This window comes from Urocampus carinirostris, chromosome 20, assembly GCF_059441175.1.
Source record: "Urocampus carinirostris isolate Australia breed hairy pipefish chromosome 20, RoL_Ucar_1.0, whole genome shotgun sequence".
Taxonomy (NCBI): Eukaryota; Metazoa; Chordata; class Actinopteri; order Syngnathiformes; family Syngnathidae; genus Urocampus; species Urocampus carinirostris.
Window position 1 is genome coordinate 14,728,281 of NC_142368.1, and position 27,971 is coordinate 14,756,251.

Sequence of the window (27,971 nt, forward strand, 5' to 3'; positions counted from 1 at the left end):
AATGACTCAAGATCGGTTAAATTCATTTTGACCTTGTTTTTTATATTGGTTTCAAAACCAGATGCAAGCAGTTATTTTGTAAAAACGTCACAAGATTCTGCAAACAGGGAGCCTGACGTGCTTACATTTGGCGCAGACGGCATAGGGCGAAAGATGGGAGGGAGTGCTTGCACTTTTTGCATAGCTCCACCCATCCCTCCCACTCACCCAATCAAATAACTTTAAATTCTCTTCCAGTGTTTTGGCGTGTTTACAGTTTGTTCTGTGGATTTCATCATAAGGTATCTGGACACTGAACACAGATTATATAGTGAGCTTTTATATAAAGGATTTTTTTAGCGTACAGCCAAAACAAGTTTTTTTTTTCCTTTTATTTTTTTTTTGGTGTGACACCTTGACTGTAAATCCCCTCCTCTGAATCAATCACCCCAAAAGAGTCAGAAGTGACTCTATCCACCTCCCACTAGGGGTATATGGCTGTGGTATACAGTGGAACCTCGGTTCTCGACCATAATCCGTTCCAGAACCCTGTTCGAGAACTGATTTGTTCAATCACCGAAATAATTTTTTCCATCAAAAATAATGTAAATCGTTTTAATCCGTTCCAACACCCTGAATGTTTACCATGAATGTTTAACGTAAACATGAAGCTAACCCAGCCTATTCGTACGTTCGCGTTATCGTAATCGTCGGTACGAAAGATTACGCTAACATGAACGTGTAAAAATAAAAAGAGTCAGCTCGTTTACAAGTCATTTAGCACCACAAGTGGCAAGCGCTTCATTGGAAAGAGGGCTCCGTTCCAACACCCTGAATTTTGGGCTCAGTTCCAACACCCTGAATATTTACCTCGAATCATAAAGCTAACCCAGGCTAATCGTATGTTCGCGTTAGGGTAATCTTTCGTACGGAAGATTACGATAACGCGAACGTGTAAAAAAAAAAAAAAAAGATAAAGAAAAGAATTATGAATAGGATTTCTTACCTTTGTGGTGGTCAGCAGAAGGCGCATGCGGTATTCCCTAGCAATATCGGAAACTCGCACACCTCTTTCATATTTAACTATTATATCTTTCTTAAAGGCAATAGTTGTACGAACAACTTTTCTTTTTTCACCTGTCCTGCTTGCACCGACCTTCTTCGGAGGCATAGTTAGGGGCTAAAACACTCACCGATATTAAAAGCGAAAGCAAAACGTGGCAAGTGTGCACGAGATAACAGTTGGTCACGAGGGGTGGGGGCCATCTACACCCGTACGCCGCTCAGCATCGCACTCTAGCGTACGCACTCAGGCATTACCGGCGTTCGAACTCCGAATTTTTGACCGAACAGCGAAGCAAGAATTTTTCAAAATTTTTGTTCGAACTGAGAGGCATTCGAAAACAGAGGTTCCACTGTATATATATATATATATATATATATATATATATATATATATATATATATATATATATATATAATATTCTTAATGACAAACCCCCCAAAAAACTTCTCATCTAAATTGGTAGCTTTCACGCAATAGTTGTTTCTGGGGTTACGTAAAGCGCAAAACCCACTTTTATTTCCACCTGCCGCCACCATTTTTACACCTGTTCCAAACAAAGCTTTTAGTCTTTTTAGCACAAGCTAACACGCATTGTTACACCTACTGTTTGGGATTTTAGGTCAGGCCATGTGTTGTCATTATAATCATTTTTTTTCCCCTCCTCTCAACACTTGTGGGCTTTGAAGAGCAACACAGTAATTAGCGCCAGTGCTAGCGCTAAGCCGGCGAGCTTTGATGCGACCGTGCGTACCATGAGCCGGTGTTAATCTCTGCCAGTGTGTGTAGAGGAAGACCGATAAGGAGTGATACTGCGCCCTGTAATGAGGGATTAAGACTGCAGTGGAGGGGTCAGTTCCTCTGTGGTCAGTCTTCACTCGATCACTGTTATTAGCCGGCTTTGCACTTCTCACTTTTCCCCTCACAGGTTGTTAATACGCAATGGTAAAGGTTTTGCCCGCAACTTAATGATAGCTCTTGCAGTGCAGTACCTGCCTCTTATGAAAAAATATTTTAAAAAATTGGCAAAGACCAGTGTTGGGCTCTTTACAGAAAAAAAGTAATAACTACAGTTACTAGCAATGTTCCCTCCAATTTTTCCAGGGGTCTGAGCGTTCACACAAAGTCGGTGAGCAACGCTTGAAACAACAGTGAGCAACAGCAATCCCAAGTGTGGCAACTAAGTCATTATCAAACATGTCCAAAACTTGACATCACGTTACATTTTGCTGAGTTTCCGGCAATGCAAAATTATTTTTCACTTTTGAATGAATTGACTAAAATATTGCAAAGGTTGTACGGCCTACAAACATTTGTTTTTACAACAATTCTTTCACAAGATTTCCATTTCTTTTTTTTCCTGGTATCTTTTGTCGCATAGGACTAACATTTTGGGGGGCTTATTGAGTCGGTTGCACGATACAGAACTGTATTTAATTACATTTTTTAGTGGAAGTACAACAAGATTGACTTGGTTTAATTGGAAATTATTTGAATGCAACACAAACTTTTTTCTTTTTGTTCTCTATTTACTTTTTTTCCTTTGTTTCTCTTCGTCTTGTTTCTTTTTTTCTCAGCTTTTCACTACTTTTTCATTTTGGTATTTTTTCTTTTTTGTTCTATTCCCCATTCCTTTAAGTCATTTTGTGCGTAATTTTACATAATAATTGGTCATATAGGGATGAAAGAAGCAAAAACAAGCTGAAGAGCCGTTTAGGACCCGAAAGAGCCTGTTCTTTTTAGTGAGCCGAGCCGAAGAAGCCGATTCTCGAAAAACTCTCCTGACTTTATTCAACTTCGTTCTACTTCGACCTTCACTTCAAAATACCGCATTTAGAACATAACGTCACGGGAACACGAGTATTTTTACCATCATGCACAGTAACTTTGACTTAATTCGCTTGTTAAATAGCAATTTCGAGCCCTGATTTTTGTGACCTGGCTAGAGTTTCTTGTGCACGGAAAAGCTCTGGGCAGTGCGCAATTGCGCACACACGGAGCTTAGAGGGAACATTGGTTACTAGTTACATTATTTAAACATGAATTGTGCTATCCCCAGATTTTACAGTTCACGGCCCCTTAACAGGTCGCTTGAAATCCTTGATAATGCTTGGATTCAAATGTGTTGTAAAGGACTTGAAAGTGCTTGAATTTTAGGTGAAGAATTGAATTTTGGCTTGTAAATTCTCAATTTTTTTCCCAATAAGTCTGCTTAAAAAAACACCAACATTGCTCTCTGCTGGCTTTGCTATTGCTTTTTTCCCTTCCCTTGTTATTAACTGCAGCTGGCATTGGTTTGTATGGCATTGCCTTATGAAGCGTTATCGCCACCTACCAAGAGGACATGTAGGACATGCATGTTACAGCTAAACAGGGCACTATAAAATGTTAGTGCAAGGATTATGTATTAATTCTGGAAATTTATTATTGGACATACATATCGTTAAGGTCATGTTTCCCAGTGGTAAATTGTAATGGGAAGAACTTCCTGCAACTTAAAATGTATGCTCCATATTATTTAGGTCATTTTTACCAGACACCTATATGTAGAGAGATTCGTCTCAACACTATTTACACACGTATCGTTCAGATCCATAAATATTTTCGCGATTTACTCAAATTCCTAAAATCATATGTCTTGATAAATGCACACATTAGATTAAAAATTGCATCGGTAAATCACAGATATATTTGTGGCTCTGCATAATACACGATTCACACCAGATTTTTATTTTAATGGTACAGGAGAAATTGGAAAATTTGGCTTTGAAAGTCCTTACAAAATAACTAACCACCTATAGAACTCAAATATGTATGGTTAAAATCTATTAAAAACAAGTTTTTGTTTTTGACTTGACTTGATTATTTTTGGGTATAATACAAAACAAATAATGCAATAAAATGTGTGTATAGGATTGCCAGGGTTGGGTAGGGTTACTTTAACTGGATTACTTTCAATGACTTTTGGATGACTCCAATACCAAATATGCTAATAAAAGACAAAAGAAACTAAATAGGAATGAAATGACTCAATTTTCTGCAGGCCTGGGGAGTAACGGAATACATGGAACGGCAAAAATGTGTTGGAGTCATCCAAAAGTCATTGAAAGTAATCCAGTTAAAGTAACCCTACCCAACCCTGAGGATTGCTCATTTATTTATTCTAAAATAAAAACTCTGGTTTGAAAATGAATTACCAAAAACTAGGTGATGTAAAATTTAAGGAATTGAATTATAATTACACTTGATAACTTAATTAAAAAAATAATTATTTCAAAAGAAAATTCTTGTGCTGTCTAAAACTAATTACACTGGATTATTTTTAGAAACTACTGTGACGTTTTGTATTCCGCCTTTTTATGTAATTAATGGATGTTTCTTTGCTCTGACATCGCCCAGACTGCACAAAGCCGCCATTCTTTAGATGTAATCATTGTGCTTCCCAACAATGATTCCATTTCGCATTTATGCAATTGAAAGCCCTCATATGAGCGTTCTCCTCGCTCGGCTTTCATTCCCTTCCTGATTGGGAGTCGCGTGCATCCAATAAAGCACGGGGCCTTGTTATTTGCGGCCGTCCGCTTTATTTACTGTGGTGATTCACTTACGCAGAAAATGGATTTCGCCCGGGCGCACCGCGCAATCAGTCACCTGGCCGACAAGCGCCGTCCATTGCGTCAGAGGACCAGAGACTTGCCCGGTTGTTATGCTCAGTTGATTTGCTGTGATTAGACAGAGATGATGCCGACTTGGCGCCCCAGGAGATTGTATTGGGCGGTATTGGGGAAGCCTCCAGCTGTATTGGGAGTCGTTATACATTTTTCTTCGGGATGAGAAAAGCTTACCTGCTAACATCTTTGAGGCACCCATTCATTAACCTTTGCTTTTTGCCATGTCCATAGACTATTTTGAATTAGAATCAAATGCAACACCATCCAAGTTTTCCATTTGTTGTGCTAGCATTTATAGTGGAAAACAGTAAGTTAAACACTCCAGTTTTTGTGTATATTTCAAGTAATTGGAAAAAACTGTTATTACTGTAAACCTTTGGTATGTCACGGCCAATGTTTCCTCCAAGCTGTGCGCAATGGCGCACTGCCCGCACATTCTCAGCGCACAAGAAAATCTATCCAGCGCAATGTTCCCTCTAAGCTGCGTGTGTGCGCAATCGTGCACCGCCCAGAGCTTTTCCGCGCACAAGAAAATCTAGCCAGCTCACAAAAATCAGGGCTCGAAATTGCGAACTAAGAAGCGACTTAAGTCAAAGTTACAGTGCATGAAGGTAAAAATACACTGGTTCCCCTGACGTTGTGTTTTAAATTCTGTATTTTGAAGTCAAGGTCGAAGTAGAACAAAGTTGAATTTTTCGAGAACCGGCTTCTTCGGCTCGGCTCACTAATAGGAACCGGCTCTTTCGGGTCCATCTATGGCTAACTGGGAGCCAATGCAGGTTAGCCAAAATCGGTGTTATGTGATCGTACTTTTTTGTCCTAGTTAAAAGCCTCGCTGCGGCATTTTGTACGAGCTGAAGAAACTTGATTCTAGACTTCAGGAGACCAGAGAGTAGTGCATTACAGTAATCGAGACGGGAGGTATCAAATGAGAAGAAATTCATGTCATCACAGCACCTGTTCGACCCTGATCCATTATTGCTGGTCAACTATTGCTGTGAGCAGGTACCAGCAGTGCCCAGTTAAAATATGGGAGCAGAGTTTATCACATAAGAGGGGTTATGGTCCCCAATAACTACTATAAAAGAGGGATTACAGTAATTAGATATGAAAAAATACATATGTTTCAGTTTTTAAATACAAAAATTGTCAAAAGGGTGTGCATACTTTTGCAAACATTTCCTATGAAACAGAAAAAGAAAGTCGTTAAACACCTGCTACTATCTTGTGTGTTTTAACCAAACCTTCCTCCGCTTTCTGGCAGAAACTAGAATATTTTATCATAAGCCTAAACAAATATTTAGACAGTAAACAAAACTCTTGAATAGAGCGGTAAGAATTACTACTTGACAAATCAGTTGACGATTTTGTTGGTTGCGTTAGTCAATAAAGCTAATACAAATACAAAGCAAATCGTTTTTTTTTTTTTTCCGTTATTCCTGTATTTAAAAAATAATAGGACATGTCGAAGTGTCCTTGGGTAAGACACTGAACCCCTAATACCCCCAATAAGCAGGTTAGCGCCTTACATGGCTGCACGGCCGCTATTGGGAAATGTGAAGCACACTGAAAAGCGCTTTGGGAAGTCTTGACTTGAAAAGCGCTATATAAATGCAGATCATTTCATTTCATTCAAAAAATACATTACACGTGATTTAGAAAGTGGACCAAAAGTGTTTATCATTATTTTCCAAAGTGAAATAAATATCTTTTTACATCGATAGGTCCCATTGACCAAAGGTTTCATATTTAAAATGACTTAAGGGTGACCGTTTGAAGCCTTTTCTCCTCATGTGTTAAACTTCTGGATTGTGAGAAAAGAGAGGCAAAAAAAGTACTGCAGTTGAGCTGTTCCGTTCCATTGAGATTTATTTTACAAATACTATATCAATAAACAGAATATATTATGGGCATGTGAGTACACAGCAAGACTGTATTGTTTCACAAGATGCACAATCAAAATGGTTGACAATCACTTGTATACATCTAGAGGCGGGATGTGAAAAAAAAACGAATCATTAGTAGAACAACTCAACCAAACACCAGCTCTTTGTCCAGCCTGGATCTTGCAGGTGCTGATAAGACTCAAGCAAATTAAGACACAACTTGAGACAATGTAAAGAACGAATAAAACTGAGATGGATATATAATGAAGTCAATTGGAGTAAATGATTGCATTCAAATGTATGAATAATCATGAAGTGCATTTCAATATTACAACGATTGTAACATTGTGTTTTTCTTCAAACACTAACTTGCATTTCAACTTTTAAGCTTTCAATACAAATAAGACTCAAACATTTGGGCTAAACGAAATCAGAGGTTTTAAATAGAATAAAATACATTTGGACTGATCGGGTTTTTGTTACAACTTCTGCAAAATGTTTGACTCCACACAAAGACGATCATTCATCCACCTAGGATGGTAAAAATCAAAGAATATTAACTGTTAAATCTAAGCTTAAAACACAGTTCTACTCTATAGCATATGAATTACCTATACTTTTTGTGGACAATATCTCTGTATTATTTGTAATCGCATCATCCTTTGCTGTCTGGTAATCCTGAAAGGGGGATACCACATGTGCGGTCCCTTCTCAAGGTTACTTCATTTTCCTCATGTAGAGGTTTTTGAGTTTTTCCTTGCCCTCATGTTGTTTCCAGATCAGGGGATGGTGTCATAATAGTCTGAAATAATAGTCCGTGCAATAACCTGTGCAGCCCTTTGAGACTCTTTGTGATTAAGGGCGTCACAAATAAAAATGACTTGAAATGACTTAATAAGCTTTTTATGAGTGATACGTTTCTAAATAATTTAACCTCTTGATGAATTATTTGGCAATTAATTTGAGAAATGATAACTTGCCTGTGTATTGATTAGTTGCTGCTAGGAATCCCATTCATAATTTTGTCTTTTGAAAAATATATAAACAGAAAGATTTTTTTCCTGAGTATTATTTTGTTATCAGTCATTTGTGACTTTTTTTTTTTTCAGTTTTCAGAAGGATTAGTTATGAATACCATTAAGCTTCAGCGTCGTCCTATTCTGTCTGCATTTTATATTAAGAACTCTTCTGTTTATTTTTCCTTTTTTTCACTGATGGATTTAATAAATTGCCATTTGTTCATTTGTTTCTTAGACTAACACTGGAGCAGAAAGAGTTATGTAGGAGCCGACTGAAGTTGCTGTCGTACTTGGACAGGCTGGCAACGTACGAGGTAACTTTAAACGCATCCTTTCTCACACCAGGTCAGATTAAGGTCATCATTGTTATCAGCAATGTAATTGTGTTGTAATGACACAATTTCATGCCTATCCAAAGGCAATCAAAAGTTTTATTCAGCTTTTATGAAGCATTTTTTTTTCTCTGCCAGCACAGACATCATAATCCAGTCGCAAAGGGCAGAAGAATCTTGATTGGTTTAACCTTTAACCATCTAAAAGGTTACGGTCATGCATTTCGTTTTCTTGTCGTCCACATTAATGCATCTATTGTATATACTAATCATGCCATATGGAGCCAGAATCATCCGTGGAATATTAATGGAAGGCCACATATACAAGAACTTCTTGAATAGTGGCAACAATGCATCAGATGCCATTGTTTCCAGGCATCACATGGTTGCCTTAAAATATAATCAAAAAGGAAATGCAGCTCAAATCATCTCATCTCACTAAAATACATTTAAATGGTTTTTATTCTCTTCTAAAACTGAACAAAATATTTAAATGATACTTAAACTAGGACATTTTCTGATCAAAATGTTGCACAATATATCACAGGGTTCCTGCGGATTCTTAGTCCTAAAAGGCATTGAAATTATTATTCTTAATATAAGCCCTTAAAATAGCATTAAAATGACATAAATCCAATTTTTGAAAGTCTTAAAAATGTGATTTTGGTAGCAACATGGTGTGACCAAAATAACTATCATAACTGTGATGTGGTTTCAGAGCATGTCTTAGGTCTGCCCACAATATACATTGCAACTTCGACAGAGATGTTTACTTTGGACTATGGGAAAGTGTCAATTAAATGAACAGTGGTTATCCGACAAACATTTTTCGCCATGGCTAATAACTGTGCCAGGTAATTTGAAGGAGATACAATGCTTTGTGTGCAGGATTTATTTATTTTTTTCCTGTTTTTCATGCTCTTTTCTGGGTTAGGGTTACTTTGATAGAGATTACATTTCTGAAAAAGCCCTACGAGCTTGTACATGAGTCAATTCATTCAAAAGTGAAAAATAATTTTGCATTGCCGGAAATGTAACGTGATGTCAAGTTTTGGACATGTTTGATAATGACTTAGTTGCCACACTTGGGATTGCTGTTGCTCACTGTTGTTTCAAGCGTTGCTCACCGACTTTGTGCGAAAGCTCAGACCCCTGGAAAATTACAGGGAACATTGGTTGTAGCCCATTCTTGCTGGAGAGGCATTCAAAAATCTGACACAAGAATGGATGGCTTTTCGCCGCTTTTATTGCCCTGGTGAAGGCCACCAAAAGTATATCAAACGGGAGTGTTGAGATTCAGGGTGAGTAATGTGAACGAAGCCATCATTTTTTTCCCCCTCCACGCTCCATAAATTGCCACGTGGCGCGGCACACTTTTTTCCTCGAGCAGCCAGCGGGAAAAAGATGAGATTTCAGCCCGCTTCGGAACGAGCCGAGCCAGACGGACATTGTCATGGTAACCAGGGCTGCGCCACCGCATCTGTTCTCCCCGGTTGCCCATGAATATGATATTACGGCGGTTTTATCATCCCAACTAGGCACGGCGCTGTCTGAGCACGGTCCATTCACATCCTGCCAGACGCTGGAACATTTTCGAAGATTTCCGGGGAAGAGCATGAATATGTTCCTGGTCAAAGTGATTTCATGATTAAACTTTTGTTAGCTCAGCCATTGAAAGCAGACTTTTATTGCTAGCACTGAATATTGTCATCTTTGTGTAATGTAGGAAGAAGTGTGTCCGTCTTATTTATGAGCAGGGTTAGGTAGGGTTACTTTAACTGGATTACTTTCAATTACTTTTGGATGACTCCAATACCAAATATGCTAATAAAAGACAAAAGAAACTAAATATGAATAGAATTATGACTCACAACACGTGGTAAGCTTTCTCTCCTGGCTTTGATCTCCGGCATCATTTTTGCCGTTCCATGTTCCGTTACTCCCCAAGCCTGCACAAAATTGAGTCATTTTATTCATAATTAGATTCTTTTGTTAGCATATTTGGTATTGGAGTAATCCAAAAGTAACTGAAAGTAATCAAGTTAAAGTAACCCTAACCAACCCTGAAAATCGAATGGAATCGAATAGAATAGAATATACCTTTATTGTCATTGTTACAAAATGGGTTAAACATATTGTGACAACAAAATATGCTAATAAAAGACAAAATAAAGTAAATATGAATAAAATGATGACTCACAACACGTGGTAAGCTTTCTCTCCTGGCTTTGATCTCTTTGATCTCCGGCAAAACGAATGCGCCAGAAACAAAATGAAAATCAATCCAAACAGCTTGCCAACATCATTTTTGCCGTTCCGTGTATTCCGTTACTCCCCAAGCCTGCACAAAATTTGGTCATTTTATTCATATTTAGTTTATTTTGTCTTTTATTAGCATATTTGGTATTGGAGTCATCCAAAAGTAATTGAAAGTAATCCAGTTAAAGTAACCCTACCCAACCCTGGTCATCATTGTATTCATATTTAGTTTCTTTTGTCTTTTATTAGCATATTTGGTGTTGGAGTAATCCAAAAGTCATTGAAAGTAATCAAGTTGAAGTCACCCTAGCCAACCCTGTTTATGAGTAAAGTTTCATGTAGATTTTTGAATTTCTTGAGTTATCAGTCGGTCTACCCAAATGCATGTTCTGAATCAAAATTGGGCACGCTGTTGATGAGTTCAAGTATATGTCAATTATGTCTCTTTTTGATTCGTATTCAAAACAGAAACAAATTAGTTTTCTATGTATATTTTTCAAACAGGGATTTCTTTTTAAAGTACAGCTTTTTATTTAAAGATCCAAACATTGGTAACCTGTTAACATTTGTAAATAAATCAAAAAGGTAGACATATATATTTTTTTCTTTATATAGACCCTGGAAAAAAAAACATGAAAACACAGATGGTTTCAAATTTTGTGAAAATATTAAATTGTATAAGAAGACAATTCTCAATAGTTCGAGTTTGTCTTTAGATATTTAAAAGTTGTGCAGCGATTAAGAGATATTTCTGGTATTTGCTGCTATAACTTTGGACGCCCTCGATTTAAGCTATTTCAGCCAACCCCTAACCCAAAAAATGGCCTGGAGACGGACCGGCGTTGCCAGGTTGTACTTAGCTAAGACACACCACAGGAAGTGGTCCTTGTGGACCGTGGCGGTTAAGGGATCCGTGAATCGTTTACCCTTTAAAGACCTCCTTAAAATGTAAAGTACAATTTTTTTGTGTGCAAATATTAAATTATATTTAATCATGAGGAAATAATTCTTACCAAAACAGCTGGTTTTTAGTTTGGACTTTTATTTTAATACAACTCTTAAGCATTGTTGTGTTTTTTGTTTTCAGGAAATACTCGGCGGACCCCATGCAGCTGAGCAGAAATACGACGCAGAGTTCTTCAAAAAGTTCCGTAGTCAGAACATAATTTTGTCGGCGCGGAACTACGCAAGGGTAAAACTCTTTTTTTTTTTTTTCCCTCTATGTCAATCTTTTTGTTTTAAAACGTATAGATTGTATTTTCTGTTTCCTTGCTAAAGATGCGATTCTATTCTTATATAAAATGTACAGTGGAACCTCGGTTTTCGAACGCCTCTCAGTTTGAACAAATCTGAGTCCGACCCAAAATTTCGAGAAATTCTTGCTTCGCTGTTCGGTCAAAAAAATCGGAGTTCGAACGCCAGTAATGCGTGAGTGCGTACGCTAGGGTGCGATGCTGAGCGGCGTACGGGTGTAAATCGCTCTTTTCCTGACCAACTGTTATCGCGTTTTGCTTTCGCTTTTAATATAGGTGTACAAAGTGTTTTAGCCCCTAATTATGCCTCCCAAGAAAGTCAGTGCAAGCAGCAAAGTTGCTACAGGTGAAAAAAGAAATGTAGTGCGTACAACTATTGCATTTAAGAAAGAAATAATAGCAAAATATGAAGGAGGTGTGCGAGTGTGTCTGATCTTGCCTGCGCCTTCTGCTGACCACCACAACGGTAAGAAATCCTATTCATAATTATTTTCTTTATCCTTTTTTTTGAATTTTTACACATTCATGTTAGCGAAATCTTTCGTACGGAAGATTACGATAACGCGAACGTACGATTAGCCTGGGTTAGCTTTATGTTTACGTTGAACATTCAAGGTAAACATTCAGGGTGTTGGAACGGAGCCCAACTTTCAGGGTGTTGGAACGAAACCCCCTTTCCAATGAACCGCTCACCACTTGTTGTGGAGACCCGTGTGCTAAATGACTTGTAAACGACCTGATTTTTTCATTTTTACACGTTCATGCTAGCGTAATCTTTCATACGTAAGATTACGATAACGCGAACGTACGATTAGCCTGGGTTAGCTTCATGTTTACGTTAAACATTCAAGGTAAACATTCAGGCTGTTGGAATGGGTTCAAACGATTTACATTATTTTTAATGGGAAAAATGATTTCGGTGATCAAACTAATCGGTTTTCGAACAGGGTTCTGGAACGGATTATGGTTGAGAACCGAGGTTCCACTGTATATCAAAATAGTAGCCCTACGCACGATTCAGTAACAAAAATGGGCTTGAAGCTTCAAAAAGTTTGGCAACCCATGCTTTATAGCAAGGTTGTAAAAGTCCGATAAACGAAAGGCCAAATTTGAATTTGGCAACAAGTGAAGGGACTGATGCAATTACCAAGATGTTTCAAATAAATCAAATTGACGCTACTTGTCCTTGCACTACTGGCAATTCTTATACCTAGCCACTCCTTTGCACATCTGTTCTCTGCACTATTGTACTCCAGCGTTATTGTTATTGTATAGTGACTTGTTTACCTGACTGCCCATTTTGCACATCTGGTTAGCTGCTCCTCTTGCACTCTATGCACTACTGTATAATACTATACATAGCTATAATTATTTAGTATATTATTAGTGCTTCAATACTCCAACTCAATACAACATTTTATTTATATCTGTACATTCAAGGAAACTGTGCGGGTTTGATGTATCGACATTTCGTTCTGTATACACGTGTACAAGAATGACAATAAAGTAGATCTGAATCTGAATATATATATATAATATAAAACATGTCCAACCCCTTCAAAGACATTTATTTTGTGCTACAGGAGAGTAACGTGCAGGCTCTGAATATACTCTTTACGTACCACGGCGCTGAACTGCTCCAGCATCGACTCGCCATCCTCTCCAACTTCCCAGAGACCACCTCCCCGCATGAGTACACCATCTTGCTGCCTGAGGTTTGGTGAGTACACAACCTTAACACTCATAGCTTGTGTGTAAATTGATTAAAAGCCATTGTTCCTTTTTTTGGTTGAGCGGCACACTGAGTGCCACTTGCGGTACTTTTTGAAGGAAAATAGCACAGCACCAAAAGCGTGAAGTACCAAACCTGTTGTTTAATTTTGAGAATCGGTCGCAGATTTTCATAGGTGTGCAAGTACAGGGGAAAACAGAAAGATGCTCTTTTCCACGAGAAAAATACAAATACAGAACACTGTGGTGATATCTCAAAACATTTCAGAGGCACTTTTTGGATGATAGATTAATGTTGCCAGACTCAGTTTTGGCAGACATTCTACTTGGGTGGAGTGGTTTAGGCTATGGTTTGTTAAAAAAGCCCCAGGGAGACACTAGGGGGCGCCAAAGAGCCGCATGCAGCCCCAGAGCTGCTTGTATACGAAAACAGATGCTTATCAATTTTTTTGGGTTTATATTAGTTGGTGTCTTGACATGAAACCTAGCTAAAGACATTTGCAGAGGCCTAAAATACAACTGTGTAATTTTTCAGAAAAATAGGTTCAGCTGCTTCGAAGCCTATGAGTCGAATACAAACACACACACAAATCTGGATTTCAAAAGTAGTTAAGATAGATTTAGATATACAATGTACTCACATTATTTTGTCACCCAAAAATCAAGCATAGTACTCGAATTATAAATCCAAATTTAATAGCAGGGGAAGTAATCTATTAATCACTTCAGTTCCCTTTCTGTATAATCTGAGTCAATGTCCAGTGGAAGTGTTTCCTTGAGGTCCCTTTAAGCCTCAAGGAATGATGTCAAGCGGATGCTACTTGGTCTGTTACTGTGGCAACCACGAATGGCAACAATAGAAAAAGATGACTCCTCATGTTCTTTTAGCAATCTGGCACCATTCTCCACTGTACATTGGACTTGGTAGTTTAGAAATATATGGCTCACGCCACATTTTCATGATATAGCTCTCATTCGTCTTTTCCTTTGGCATAATAGTAAATATGTGCTCGTCTTTGTAATTGCTATCTGGCTTGGTGGTAGTCGCAATCTTTGTTGGTTACATGATGAGAAAACACGTGACCGTGACACCTTGGAGTAGAGCTGAAAATGGCGTAGCCGAAAATGGCTTCAGGTGTGTGATGGACTCCACTAGTGATTTTCTGCAGCCAATTGTCAACCCAATTCTGACTATTCGCTAAATATGCAGACGACACCACAGTTACTGGCTCTATTTTAAATGGAGACGAAACTGAATACCGAGCAGAAATTGATTCACTTTCCACCTGGTGTCATGAGAGTAATCTGTCATTGAATGTAGGTAAAACTAAGGAGAAGATAATAGATTTCCATACTAAGCCTCCCCTGCATGTGCTACTGTAAATTAATGGTAGTGAGGTGGAACTGGTCCATTCATTCAAGTTTCTGGGTACTTACTTGTCAGCTGACCTCACATGGACTGTCAATGCTATTGCTATTATAAAGTCAGCCAGACAAATGCTCGACTTCCTTCGTCAACTAAAATCATTCGGAGTCCGTCAATCCATTCTAGTCCATTTTTATCGTGCTATCATTGAATCCGTTTTAACTAGGTCAATCACAGTTTGGTTTGGTCGCGTCAATCAGAAAGAATTGTCAAAGATGGAATCAGTCGTGAGGACTGCAGAGGAAATTATAGGTACTGGCCTCCCGTCCCGGCAAAGTATCTACATCGATCGAACTAGAAAACGGACACTAAATAATTATAGACGATCCCAGTCACCCTGCTCGCAGGTACTTTGATTACCTGCCGTCGGGTCGCCGTCTTCGCTCCATTGTGAGCAAGACTACACGTCTTAAAGAGAGTTTTTACCCTACCGCTATCCGTATGTCTAACGGGAATTGATTTAGGTTATTATGTATAGTATTATTATGCCAACGCCGTTCCTCCGACCTATTCTACTCTAGTCTTGTTATTTACATATTCTTTCTTTTTAACTATTCTATATAATTACCTTGTATTATACACTACAATATCTTTTTTACTCTATTCTTTTTATTCTTTTAAAACTATTATTGGGTGTTCCCATGTCAAATTATTTTTTTGTACATATCATGTTTATGGTTTATACCGGCTAAATAAATAAATACAATACAATACAAAATGGCATCGACGCCAAATCACCCACTCTAATGGCCTGCACAGGGTTTTAGGGATTCTTGAATAATTAGTAGCTGTAACTGTGTTGAATTCAGATTCAAGTTCCCAATCTCTGTTTCTACTTTCGATTCCACAATTAAGCACATTTTCTTTTATTTTTATTTTAAAAGGACAAATGAATCAGAGGAACATTGCCCTACAAAACAAACATCTGCTGTTTAACCCACGGGGAGCAGCAATACATATGCAATATATGGTAATAGTCACTTGCTTTTGTGCTATGAAATGAACCACTAAACAACACTGACTGAAATTCTTCTTTATTGTTTCTGCAAGTCTTCCGATCTACCGTAAATTCCGGACTATAGAGCGCACCTGATTACAAGCCGCACCCACCACATTTTAAGAGGAAAACCGATTTTGTACTTACACAAGCCGCACCTGTATATAAGCCGCATGCGCCCACATTAAAAAAATGTAACACAAACACAAAATTAACCCAGTCCCGCGATTGTAACTGAATATCCTTCATTTTAACTACACAGTCCAAAAATCACAGCCGGCAAAATGAACGTAAAATGATATCGGTACTTAAGGTTTGATGCAGACCGGAAGAGTCCGGGTCCTGTTGAAAGTAATCCAAAGAAAAAAAGTGTATATTTCCAAAGGGTGGGAAAAATATATATCCACTATTGTCCGCCGTGTCCACAAACACTCACCTTTAGCGGTCCCCACTTCCCGTCAGCCCGCGTTTGTTACGCCTCTTCTTTTTAATTCGCCCGTCCGAAACATATCAGAATAAGTGTCTAAAATAAATACATTACAAAAATATACAGTTGCAAGTATATATTATACATGGTTACACATATTTACAAAGAAAGACGGTACACCGACAGAGTTTTCAAAGCTTTAATAATAATATAACTTTCATCTCAAACGGTGCCTGTGACGGGTAGCAACACGCTAGCAACACGTCTGCAACACAGTAAACGGGTCTGTTAAAAAAACATACCGTACTTGTAAAAATCACTGTAAACGGTCCTCATCTTCCTCCTTAGAACTGAAGCCATCAAAGCCGTCTTCCTCAGTGTCGCAAAGAAACTTTGTCATATAGACGTCGTCCCACGCTCCCATCCACTCCTGATTCTGTGCCCTCCTCTCCGTCACGCAGCTGACCGGCTTTTCGGAACCCGCTGGTGATGGTGGATTTTTTGATGCTGCCCCACGCTGTCAGGATCCACTGGCAGACTTGCGAAAAAGTTGCCTTTCGCATGCGGCCAGCTTTAGTGAAAGATTTCTGGCCGCTAGTCAAGCCAAGAAGTTGCAGTCTTCCTCGGCGCATATATTCCACCGGTCTAAATCTTACCTTTTGTACTCAAACGCCGCTGGCGGCCGTCAGAAAAATTACATAAATTGGCCGCATCACTAAATAAGCCGTAGGGTTGAAAGTTTGAGAAAAAAGTAGCGGCTTATAGTCCGGAATTTACGGTAATTCAGTGCTGCGAGGCGTTTTTGTGGTATAACATGGTACTACACTGACTTGCCCCAACAAACAAAACCAAGCAACAAAACTGCGATACCACCAAGATCTTGCTGTCATTTTTTTAGGCCTACACACACTCACGCGCACATCCACATGTAAAAGCACACAAACCGCCTTCCTTTTTTCTTTACAAATGGCTTGTGTGGCTTTTTGGTATGGAGGTGGGGCGTTTGCAGCTCTGCAGTGAGCATCCATCACGGCCAGCCACCCTCGCCGCCGGCCGCTTTCCTACCGTCCCCCGGCTTTAGAGCGCCAGCCGCACTGCAGTACGCCGTTGAGAGAGAAAAGCAAATGCCCTGATTATTGATCAGGTTACAGTCATAGAAAAAGAAGGAAAAGCTGCAAAGTTTTACAACTCGGCCTTGAATTTGTCTGTTTTTCCTCTTATCCCTCCAGGCTTCCTTAGTTTGCGATTGGGAGGAGATTGTGGAAATTAATTATCCCCCACAACAGTGTTTTTGCTCTCGCATTAATATTTACCCTCCATCTTTCTTTTGAATAGGCTTTTCCTTAAAGACTATTTCTAAGGCTTTGTTGTTGTTTTAATTTCTCGATTTAATGAACGAACTCATGCCTGAGTGTTGGTAAAAGATAAACGTTCGGTTTTTATTATGAATCGCTTGCCACAGATGATTGTTCTGTGCTTCTTTATGATCGTGCTAGTGTTGAACACATCACAGAGAAGCTTTTTATGTTTGTTTTATGTCCAGCAAGTACACACTACAAAGATTGTATCAATAGTTTCTAACAAGTCTGCCAAATGGAAATTAGAATTTTATATCTTGTACAGCCCTTTTTGGGTAATGAGTGTTGTCTTATATGCTACATAAATACAATTAAGATTTAGAAAATACCAAACTTTTTTTTTAATGAATTATCTCGGTGGCGTTGCGGGTAGGGCGCCCGCTCCGAGACTGGGAAGTTGCTGATTCAAGCCTCGGCCGAGTCATACCTTAGACTTACAACATTGGTACTCATTGCCCCCCCCTGCTCGGCATTAGGGGTTGGAATTGGGGGGGTTTGCTCACCTAATGACTCCGAACAGTTGGGTTTAGCGAGGGGGCTGGGAATCCCCTCCTCTGTTTTAATCTCCCAGAAAGAGTCAGGAATGTGTTCTTGACTCTAGCCACCTCCAACTAGGGGGATATGGCCTCGGTGTGTGTATATATTTTATTTTTATTTTTACAGTATTTCATTTTTTTACTAATCCCTACTACCAATATATCTAAGAACTATAGTTTACTGTAGTGGTAATTATTTTTGCCGTAGTAGAAGAACAAACACTATTAATAATCCAAGTTTAGATGACCTTAAAATATTAGTTTTGCTCTTGGCATGTAGAATAGAATAGAATTTACTAGAATTTACTTTTATTGTCATTCTTTGTAACCATGCACACAGAACGAATTGTCGATACACCTGACCCTTACAGTTAAACTGTAGCGAGCCGATGCAGCCGCAGCCAAACTGGGCGCCGCCATTTTAGACGGTGATGTAACTTCAAAGGGACGTTTCGTGGTTTTAGCGCCTCTTGGAGGTAATAAAACAAAACCAAAAAACTCATGAACAATTTATATAAACGCATGTTTTTCAATTCTTGGAGGTTGGGACATTTCAATTTTTGGAGGTTGAGACATTTTTTTTTAATTTTAAGAAATAAACAAGAAACATGTTTCAATTAGGTCACTTAGAGTCTCTGTAGTTTGTAGACAGAGGAGGGGGGGTATCTGCTGTCACACGGCCACTGACAAGGAGTCAAAACTTGGATTTGGAAAGACAGGGATATGAGGCAAAGCAAAGGTGCTCCATCTGTGGGAGGAGTTTTAGGAACAAGCATGGTGTGAAAATTCACCAAGGCAAATCCAAGTGCAAAGAGCATTTGCATCTGGCAAAGTCCAGGGTTTACTCTCAGGGTTTGTTAGCTCAGTTTGTCAGTTGATGGAGGACCAGAGTCAGAAGGCACACCACAGTGCTTAGGACCCCGTAGCTGAACCTGCTCCTAGAATAAGGATGAGCCAAGAAGCCCAGAGCATGGAGGGCTTGCTGTTGAAGCCGCAGCTGAACCTGCCATCTACTAAGGACTACAGGTGGGCGCAACTGAATGAAGACCTCAGCATCGTCCTTGACAACATCTTGAAATCGGATGCTGCACAGAAAATACTAAACTAAGGTGGAAACGGTGTATAAGACATGCTACAACAGAGTTGGAGTCAAAGGAAAGCCCGAGAGACAGCCATCAGTCCCCAGAGGAAGGCAACACCTCATTGCTGATATGCTTCAAGACCTGCGGGAACTCGAGAAGAGGTGGCGGAGAGCAGAACATCAGGAGAAAAAAGCCCTGAGCAAGTTAAGTAGAGAAGTGCGGAGAAACCTACCCCAGCTGCAAAGGGCGGAGGCAAGGCGAATGAGATTAAAAAGAGAAGTGCCCGCAGCGGAAATCTCTTTATCAATCCATTCCACTCTACATTGGAGCTCCATGGCCAGCCCAATAGCGAGAGACTTACATGTTCCAAAGAAGAAGAGAAGAATAAGGTGAAGGCAGCACATAGCAACCCCAGCACGGACCTACCACTGGGAGAGTGCCTCCTCCATATCCCGAGGGTCAATCCAAGCATCCCTTTCAACATGGCAGACTTCACCTTTGAAGAAGTGAGGTCAGTTTGGGGACGGGCTCGGGGGGGAATCGGCCCCAGGTCCATCAGGGACATCTAATAAGATTTAGAAGAATTGCCCATTGTTGCTAAGGAGACTGGTTACAGTCCTGCGCACACGGTCAAAAAGGTTGAAGGAACTCTTGCTGTGGGCACCTGCAGATGGCTGCTTCATTCCAAAGGAGCTGGATTCAGTTTATACTTACTCACCAATGGCTAGACCGATGTAAGTGTCCAGAACGAAGGATACTTGTTTACTCTGGAGCACACAGCAGTGATTAGTCCGATAATTAAGGAGCTGAAGAGTAACAAGATGTGTCTCTCATTGGTTTGGCTAGATATTGCCAAGGCGTACCCAAATATGCCACACCAACTCATCCACATGGCAATGCGACATTACCATCAGAGGTCATTAAGCTGGTGATGTCTCATATGGGCTCTGTTCAGATGAGGTTTAGCATTAAGGATTTTACCACCAGGTGGTTGAGGCTGGAAAATTAGAACTTGGCCTGCTGCAATATATCAGTCTCCTCGTTTGTGGCAGCTATGAACCTGCAGCTCAGAACAGGAGAGTCCCTGTGTAAAGGACCAATGGCAGTGGATGGGACAAGGCATCCAGCCCATAGAGCCTTTATAGACGACATCACAGTGATGACTCCATCCATTCTTGGGACGCAATGGGTCCTGAGTGCATTGGAGAATATGGCCACCTTGACCCGCTTGCAGTTAAAGCTTGGTCAATCTATAAACTTGTGCATCTTTAAGGGAAATCCCTCCAATAACACTTACAGCATCCAGGGGTGTGATACCAACCATTCAGGAGTAGCGAATCTTATGCTTGGGGAAGAGCTATGCCAGTGTTCTGAAGGACAGGGGGAACCTCGAGGACACCGCAGCCCATCTTAAGGACTGGCTGAGTAGAGTAGACAGGAGTTTTCTGCTAGGCAGGTTCAAGGTATGCTGTTTTCAGCATGGCATCGTACTTCCCGATGACCAGAGTTGAAGCAATGGAAGAGTGTGTGGCAGGTTTATCTGCAAATTGCTGGGTGTTCCAGCATTCAGCTCAGTCAACCTCTACAGTAGGTCATCAGTACTCCGACCACAATGCTCTTCTGTTGTAAAAGATTTCAAGGCCACCAAGGCAAGGGTAGCATGCACTCTTTCCGTCTCTAGGGACACAAAAGTTAGGCACACAAGCTCTGCCATCAACTGCGGCTGGAAGTAGAAATCCCTTGAGGCGGTGAAAGATGCAGAAGCCTATTTGAGACATCAAGAATTTGTGGGCAATGTGTGTCCCGGATGGCTAGGGCTTGGCAACTACAGCGTTAAGAGCTGGTCAAAAACCAATGCGTGAGACAAAAAGGATTTGGTGGTACAAAGGGTGCGAGAAGTAGCTGAAAAAGATCAGTGTCTTGGAAGACCAATGTCTTGGAAGGAGCTCTGGGACATTGACCAAGGAAAACTGAATTTCCGGTTGCGCGCTGCGGCTGATCTCCTTCCCAACCCAAGAAATTTGAAGATCTGGGGCAGAAAATTTGAGGCATCCTGTAATAAGTTTTCCCAGCCAAAAATTCTGGCAGATGGGGTCTACCGGTGGAGACACAACAAAGTCCTCGTCGAGGTCACCAAATGGGTCGAGCTACAGAGAAGCCACACAAACTAGCAGTCACATGTACCACCTAGACTCTCAAGCTTCCACGCAGAGGGCAGTAAAGTCCGAAAGGGAAACAAATCTGACCCTCTACTATCAATGCTGCATCAGATTGGGAGCTACAGGTAGACCTCAAGAAGAAGCTGCTTTCTCTTTAGGAGCTAGGGGCAACTCTACCCTCTGACCGGATATGATCCTTTTTTTTAGAAGCTCATAATCCATCATTTTATCCAAACTCGCTGTTCCCTGGGAAGACAGGCTAGCCATATCTCATCAGGAAAAGGGGGTTATGTACCAGGACATTGTGGATGAAGCGACCACCGGTGGGTGGCATAACACCCTCCACCCAATTGAAGTTGGCGCTCAGGTTTTCCCCGCCACATCTATGCTCAATCTTGCAAAAGATCGGACCTTATTCCAAACAAGTACAGAAGGCTATCAGGGAGATAGCTACAGTAGCCAAAAGCAGTTCCGGGTGGCTATGACTTTCAAGAGGTCCAAGCTGGACCAGTTCTGCAAGTGAAGGCTAACTCAATCCTTGCTTCCCCACTCAGTAGAGGTGTACTGGTTACCTGCTGAGGATGCAGAAGGGGTCCGTTGGAACAATACGACATTCAACTAGTTGGAACCTTAACATCCATTTCTGTAGTTGATCTTGCAGTATCTGCTTGTAGCAAAGCACCTCTGGTGTTTATTCCATTGTATTCTCTTTATGCTTTGTGGCACTCATTTTAGGTTGCACTACACAATACAGCAGCATCTTTTGGTCAAATATTACACATTGTCCTTTCAGGTGTGCACCCATGACAATCTTTCGACTGACCAGTGTTCCTAAATTTTAATTTCCCTGCGGGGATGAAAAAAGTATCTATCTATCTATCTAAATCTTTAATAAAGTTGGACCCTGATCTTGATTTTCTTTGTTAAAAGATTAAGGTTTAGAAAAATCTGTGAATCAGGGCTTACGAATTTGCTGGCTCATAAATAGGTACATCCTTAGCAGGGTTGGGTAGGGTTACTTTAACTGGATTACTTTCAATTACTTTTGGATGACTCCAATACCAAATATGCTAATAAAAGACAAAAGAAACTAAATATAAATAAAATGACTCAATTTTGTGCAGGCTTGGGGAGTAATGGAATACATGGAACTGCAAAAATAATGTTGGCAAGCTGTTTGGATTTATTTTCATTTTGTTTCTGTCACATTTTATGTTTGTTTTGCCGGAGATCAAAGAGATCAAAGCCAGGAGAGAAAGCGTACCACGTCTTGTGAGCCATTTTATTCATATCTAGTTTCTTTTGTCTTTTATTAGCATATTTGGTATTGGAGTAATCCAAAAGTAATTGAAAGTAATCAAGTTAAAGTAACCCTACCCAACCCTGATCCTTAGTAGTATTTGTAAAAGTAGAGCCAAGTATTAGTACTTGTGGTAGTGTGAGCAGTGCTAGTTATAGAATTTTAAGGTTCATATTATTACTACAGGCACTGCTAGTAGTACTACTGTTAGTTCTAGTACAATACCAATCACTATGTAAGTAATAATAGCAGTATCCCTAGAAAAATAATCATAGTAGTACCAATATAAAGAGTAATGTTTTTTTGTTTTGCACTATGTTGTTGTTTTAGATTAGGTGTTGTATTTGTAGAGTCGGCATTTATTTGAATTTTCTCTCAATGGTCAGTGTGGACGAGCGAGGCGAGCGCACGCTGATGCCATGGGATGAGCAGCGACATAGAGACACTGACTGGTGCGAGGCAGAAAAATGCAGGTAAACTCTTCTATGGATCCTTTCATTGATGCGTCATACTGCATGCCTCCCTGAGTTTTGCAACAGGTGGCACAATGACAAGCATGTTTTTCGGATATGAATATTACTCTGCCGACATGCACATGCCAGGCTAAGTTCGTTCACATGTGCAATAGGCCCAATTGGGCGACATCTTGGTCTTTATGTTTAGGATTAAGAAATATATTGAATTTAGTTCATTTTGCAGTAATAGATACAAAAAGTCCAAACTGAGTGTGCACTTGAATGACGTCGATCAGGGCCGTGTTGGAGCAGAACGTGCCAGATGATGACACGCCACTGTACGAGGAAGCACCAGATCTACTCCGGTTCCGCTCACCGATGCCCTCTGTGCGCCTCCTGGCCGACTGGTACTGCACCCGAGCGCGCGAGATTGAGTCCTGCTCGAGACAGGTACCGCCCCATCTCCAGCCTGTCATTTTTAAAGTTATCGTATATTCCGGACTATAGAGCGCACCTGATTTTAAGCCGCACCCAGTACATGTTTAAAGGATAAAACATTTTGTTCATACATAAGCTGCACCTGACTAAAAGCTGCATGTGCCCTCATTGAAACATGAGATATTTACAGAGTACCTTAACCAATGTTCCCTGTATTTTTCCACGGGTCTAAACGATCACACAAAGTCGGTGAGCAACGCTTGAAACAACAGTGAGCAACCATAATTCCAAGTGTGGCAACATAATTAATTATCAAACATGTCCAAAACTTGACATCACGTTACATTTTGCTGAGTTTCCAGCAATGCAAAATTATTTTTCTCTTTTGAATGAATTGACTCATGTACTATTGCAAAGGTTGCACGGCTATAAACATCGTTTGTTCTTACAATTCTTTCACAAGATATCCATTTCTTTTTATTTCCTGATATATTTTGTCGCATAATATTAACATTTTTGGGGGCTTATTGAGTCGGTTGTAAGATACAGAACTGTACTTAATCACATTCTTTAGTGGAAGTACAATGTTGGCAACAAGAATTACTTGATATAATTGGAATTTATTTGAATGCAACACAAACTTTTTCTTCTTTTTTCCGTGTTTTTTTTTCTACCTTTTTTAAATTCCTTTAAAAAAATCTCATTGTTTATTTTTTCCAAGCTGTTACTTTTTTCTTGTTGTTCTCTTTTTACTTTATTCTAAATTTTTGCTTTTTTTTTCTCTTCCTTTTGTTTCTTTTTTTCTCAGTGTTTCACCACTTTTTCATTTTGGTATTTTTTTCTTTTTTGTTCTATTCCCCCCTTCATTAAAGCCATTTTGTGCATAATTTTACATAATATTTGGTCATGTTGGGATTAAAGAAGCAAAACCAACCCGAAGAGCCGTTTAGGACCCGAAAGAGTCGGTTCCTTTTAGTGAGCCGAGCGGAAGAAGCCGGTTCCCCGACAAACTCTACTAACTTTACTCAACTTCGTTCTCCTTCAACTCGACTTCAAAATACCGCATTGAGGACACAACGTCAGGGGAACCCGTGCATTTTTACCTTCATGCACTGTAACTGACTTGAGTCGCTTCTTAATTAGTCATTTCGAGCCCTGATTTTTGTGCGCTGGCTAGATTTTCTTGTGCGCTGAGAATGTGCGAGCAGTGCGCAATTGCGCACGCGCGCAGCTTAGAGGGAACACTGACCTTAACCCTTTAATGCTCCGATGCTCTGAATTTTGATGCACTAACACGTGTCTTGACGATGTCACCAGTAACTAAAATACGTGCCACATATCATTGGAAAGCTTAAACTCTTGGGATTCAAGATATGATGACCATTTCAAACTCTTTAAAGAAACATCACGATCAGTCTGAAACAAGATACCCGGAAACTATAAAACCGACGTAACTCACCATTCCATTACGTCCCCTGGCCGTCTTCAACTTCTTTGGATGTCCTCGAAAATGGCTTCGTTACATCAAGGACAATCCATAGAATCAAACCGCGTAAAATAACACATGATAATACTGACGGATAAATAGAAATCCGCCTAAAACATCTCTGCTTCGTTTAACGTTGCTTCTTGTAATCCGTTTGTTTCACCACGTTATTTACAGGGTTGGGTAGGGTTACTTTAACTGGATTACTTTCAATCACTTTTGGATGACTCCAATACCAAATATGCTAATAAAAGACAAAAGAAACTCAATATGAATACAATGATGACTCACAACACGTGGTAAGCTTTCTCTCCTCTCTTTGATCTCTGGCATCATTTTTGCCGTTCCATGTATTCCGTTACTCCCCAAGCCTGCACAAAATGTAGTCATTTTATTCCTATTTAGTTTATTTTGTCTTTTATTAGCATATTTGGTGTTGAAGTAATCCAAAAGTCATTGAAAGTAATTCAGTTAAAGTAACCCTACCCAACCCTGGTTATTTACAAATAAACACACTAGTAAAATTATTCTCAATCTGGTAGTTAGCGCTCCCGTTTCGATTGACACCTTTTCCATGATGAGGGTCTATGCTAGTTTTATTCATGCACAAACTTACATTAAACTTGAGTCTTTCTCGAGCATTTCCCCCTCCTCGTGATTAAGGGCAGCTGGCATTATTTTGTATGATGTTGCCTGATGAAGTGCCATTGCCCCCTATGGGCGCATCCGAGAGGACTGGTGCATGCTACATCTAAACAGAGCACTATGAAATGCCTATCAGTGCAAGGATTACACATCAATTATGGACCATGCAAAGAATTAAGGTAGTATTTCCCAGTGGTGAATTGTAATGGGACGAACTTCCTGCAACTGAAAAATGTAAGCCATATTTTACTGTCATTTTTATATAGGGACAGTTTTGTCTCAAAAACTAAATATATTCGCAATTCACCTAAGATGTAAAAATCATATGTTTTGATGAATGCATATGCAAGATTAATACTCGCATATATAATTCACAAATATATTTGTGGCTCTGCAGAAAAAATGATTCACACCTGATTTTGTTGTTGGATACGGGATAAATCGGAAAATTGGCTTTGAATGCACTTAAAAAGTGTTTGAACTTGGCCATGAAAAAGGTGTACGAAACCTGGATCTTTAATGACGGTTCGTAAAAATTAAGATGGTAAAAAAGAAATAGCTAATTTAGATGAAGTCAAGAGCGAAAATATAAAATCGTTTATTCATATGTTCTTATTTCGTTGCCAAGAACTACTGTAATTGATGCTGAACATGCATACTACATAATGCAATATTTAAAAAACAAAACAAAACAAAAAACCCTCCCCTTAAGAAATTGTGTTGTCCTAAATCATTGACAGTGACCACATCGACATTTTTCGTAAACAAGCTGTTCTTTTTAATGAGCGATATAATGAAGATCATTTGCAAACAAGGAGAATGATTTTTAGGGATCCATTGATCACTTTGCGAGCCAACTGCAAGGAATCGTGTCGATCAAGATGCTCTCGAAATGGAGTGTGTATGCGCACATGTGAGCATGAGGCAATTTTGGTTAATCTTCAGGAATCACAGCAGGAGCCCCCTCGCCTTCTTTCCTCTCTCTCGTTCCATTTTAATTAGACATCTCAACATCTTTCTTGCTCTCGTCGTCACATGACACCGAGTGGCCCCAGGGATCTTTTCTCAGTCCCTCGATACTTCAGCTTCATTCGTTTTCTTCCCCACCAGTGCATGCACAAATTTCACATAAAAAGGACACTGATGCATAAAACATGTATTTTTAATTGTATCTGTACATACTCCAAAATCTGTTTCGTGTTAATTTTTAATTTTTAAAAGTAATATACCACTTGTGACCAATGTTCCCTGTAATTTTCCACGGGGGGTCTGAGCGTTCACACAAAGTCGGTGATCAACGCTTGAAACAACAGTGAGCAACAGCAACCCCGAGTGTGGCAACTAAGTCATTAGCAAACATGTCCAAAACTTGACATCAAGTTACATTTTGCTGAGTTTCCGGCAATGCAAAATTATTTTTCACTTTTGAATGAATTGACTCATGTACTATTGCAAAGGTTGTACGGCCTACAAACGTACATTTCTTTCACAAGATATCCATTTCTTTTTATTTCCTGATATATTTCGTCGCATAATATTAACATTTTTGGGGGCTTATTTAGTCAGTTGTAAGCTACAGAACTGTATTTAATCACATTTTTTAGTGGAAATACAATGTTGGCAACAAGATTCACTTGATTGGAAATTATTTGAATACCACACAAACTTTTTTCTTTTTTATACTTTTTTAAAATTCCTTTAAAAAAATCTCATTGTGTTTATTTTTTCAGAGCTGTTACCTTTTTCATTTTGTTCTCTTTTTACTTTTTTCCTACATTTCTTTCTTTTCTTTTTTTCTGGCTTTTTTCTAAATTTTTCCTTCTTTTTTTCTCTTTCTTTTGTTTCTTTCTTTCTCAGCTTTTCACTACTTTTTCATTTTGGAATTTTTTTCTTTTTTGTTCTATTCCCCCCTTCCTTTAAGTCATTTTGTGCATCATTTTACATATTTGGTCATGTTGGGATTAAAGAAGCAAAAACAACCTGAAGAGCCGTTTAGGACCCGAAAGAGCCGGTTCCTTTTAGTGAGCCGAGCCGAAGAAGCCTGTTCTCGACCAACTCTACTAACTCTACTCAACTTCGTTCTACTCTGACTCGACTTCAAAATACCGCATTTAGGACACAACGTGAGGGGAACCCATGTATTTTTACCTTCATGCACTGTAACTTTGACTTGAGTCGCTTAATTAGTCATTTTGAGCCCTGATTTTTGTGCACTAACTAGATTTTCTTGTGCGCTGAGAATGTGCGAGCAGTGCGCAATTGCGCACGCGCGCAGCTTAGAGGGTACACTGCTTGTGACACCGATTGGGTTTACATGCAGGCTATAATCCAGAAGTCTGATTTCTGGAGCAGTCCGAAAGGATCATTTACATCCACAGAGACGAGCGAATAACCCCCTTGTGCATGGCGTTTTGTGTTACCTGATTACAAGGGTGAAGCGAGAGCAGAGTCATTATGCAATATGATATA

The 27,971-nt window shown here is 39.6% G+C and overlaps 1 protein-coding gene across 1 annotated transcript in view; it reads left to right on the forward strand.

Annotated features, from left to right (window-relative positions):
* nbas (NBAS subunit of NRZ tethering complex) overlaps window positions 1–27,971 on the forward strand; it is a 287,616-nt gene that overhangs the window by 55,091 nt on the left and 204,554 nt on the right. Inside the window, exons 19-23 of the mRNA XM_088324534.1 lie at window positions 7,854–7,932; window positions 11,297–11,401; window positions 13,046–13,182; window positions 22,865–22,951; window positions 23,230–23,383. Of these exons, the coding sequence (XP_088180660.1) occupies window positions 7,854–7,932; window positions 11,297–11,401; window positions 13,046–13,182; window positions 22,865–22,951; window positions 23,230–23,383 (562 nt within the window). The remainder of the gene's footprint in view (window positions 1–7,853; window positions 7,933–11,296; window positions 11,402–13,045; window positions 13,183–22,864; window positions 22,952–23,229; window positions 23,384–27,971) is intronic.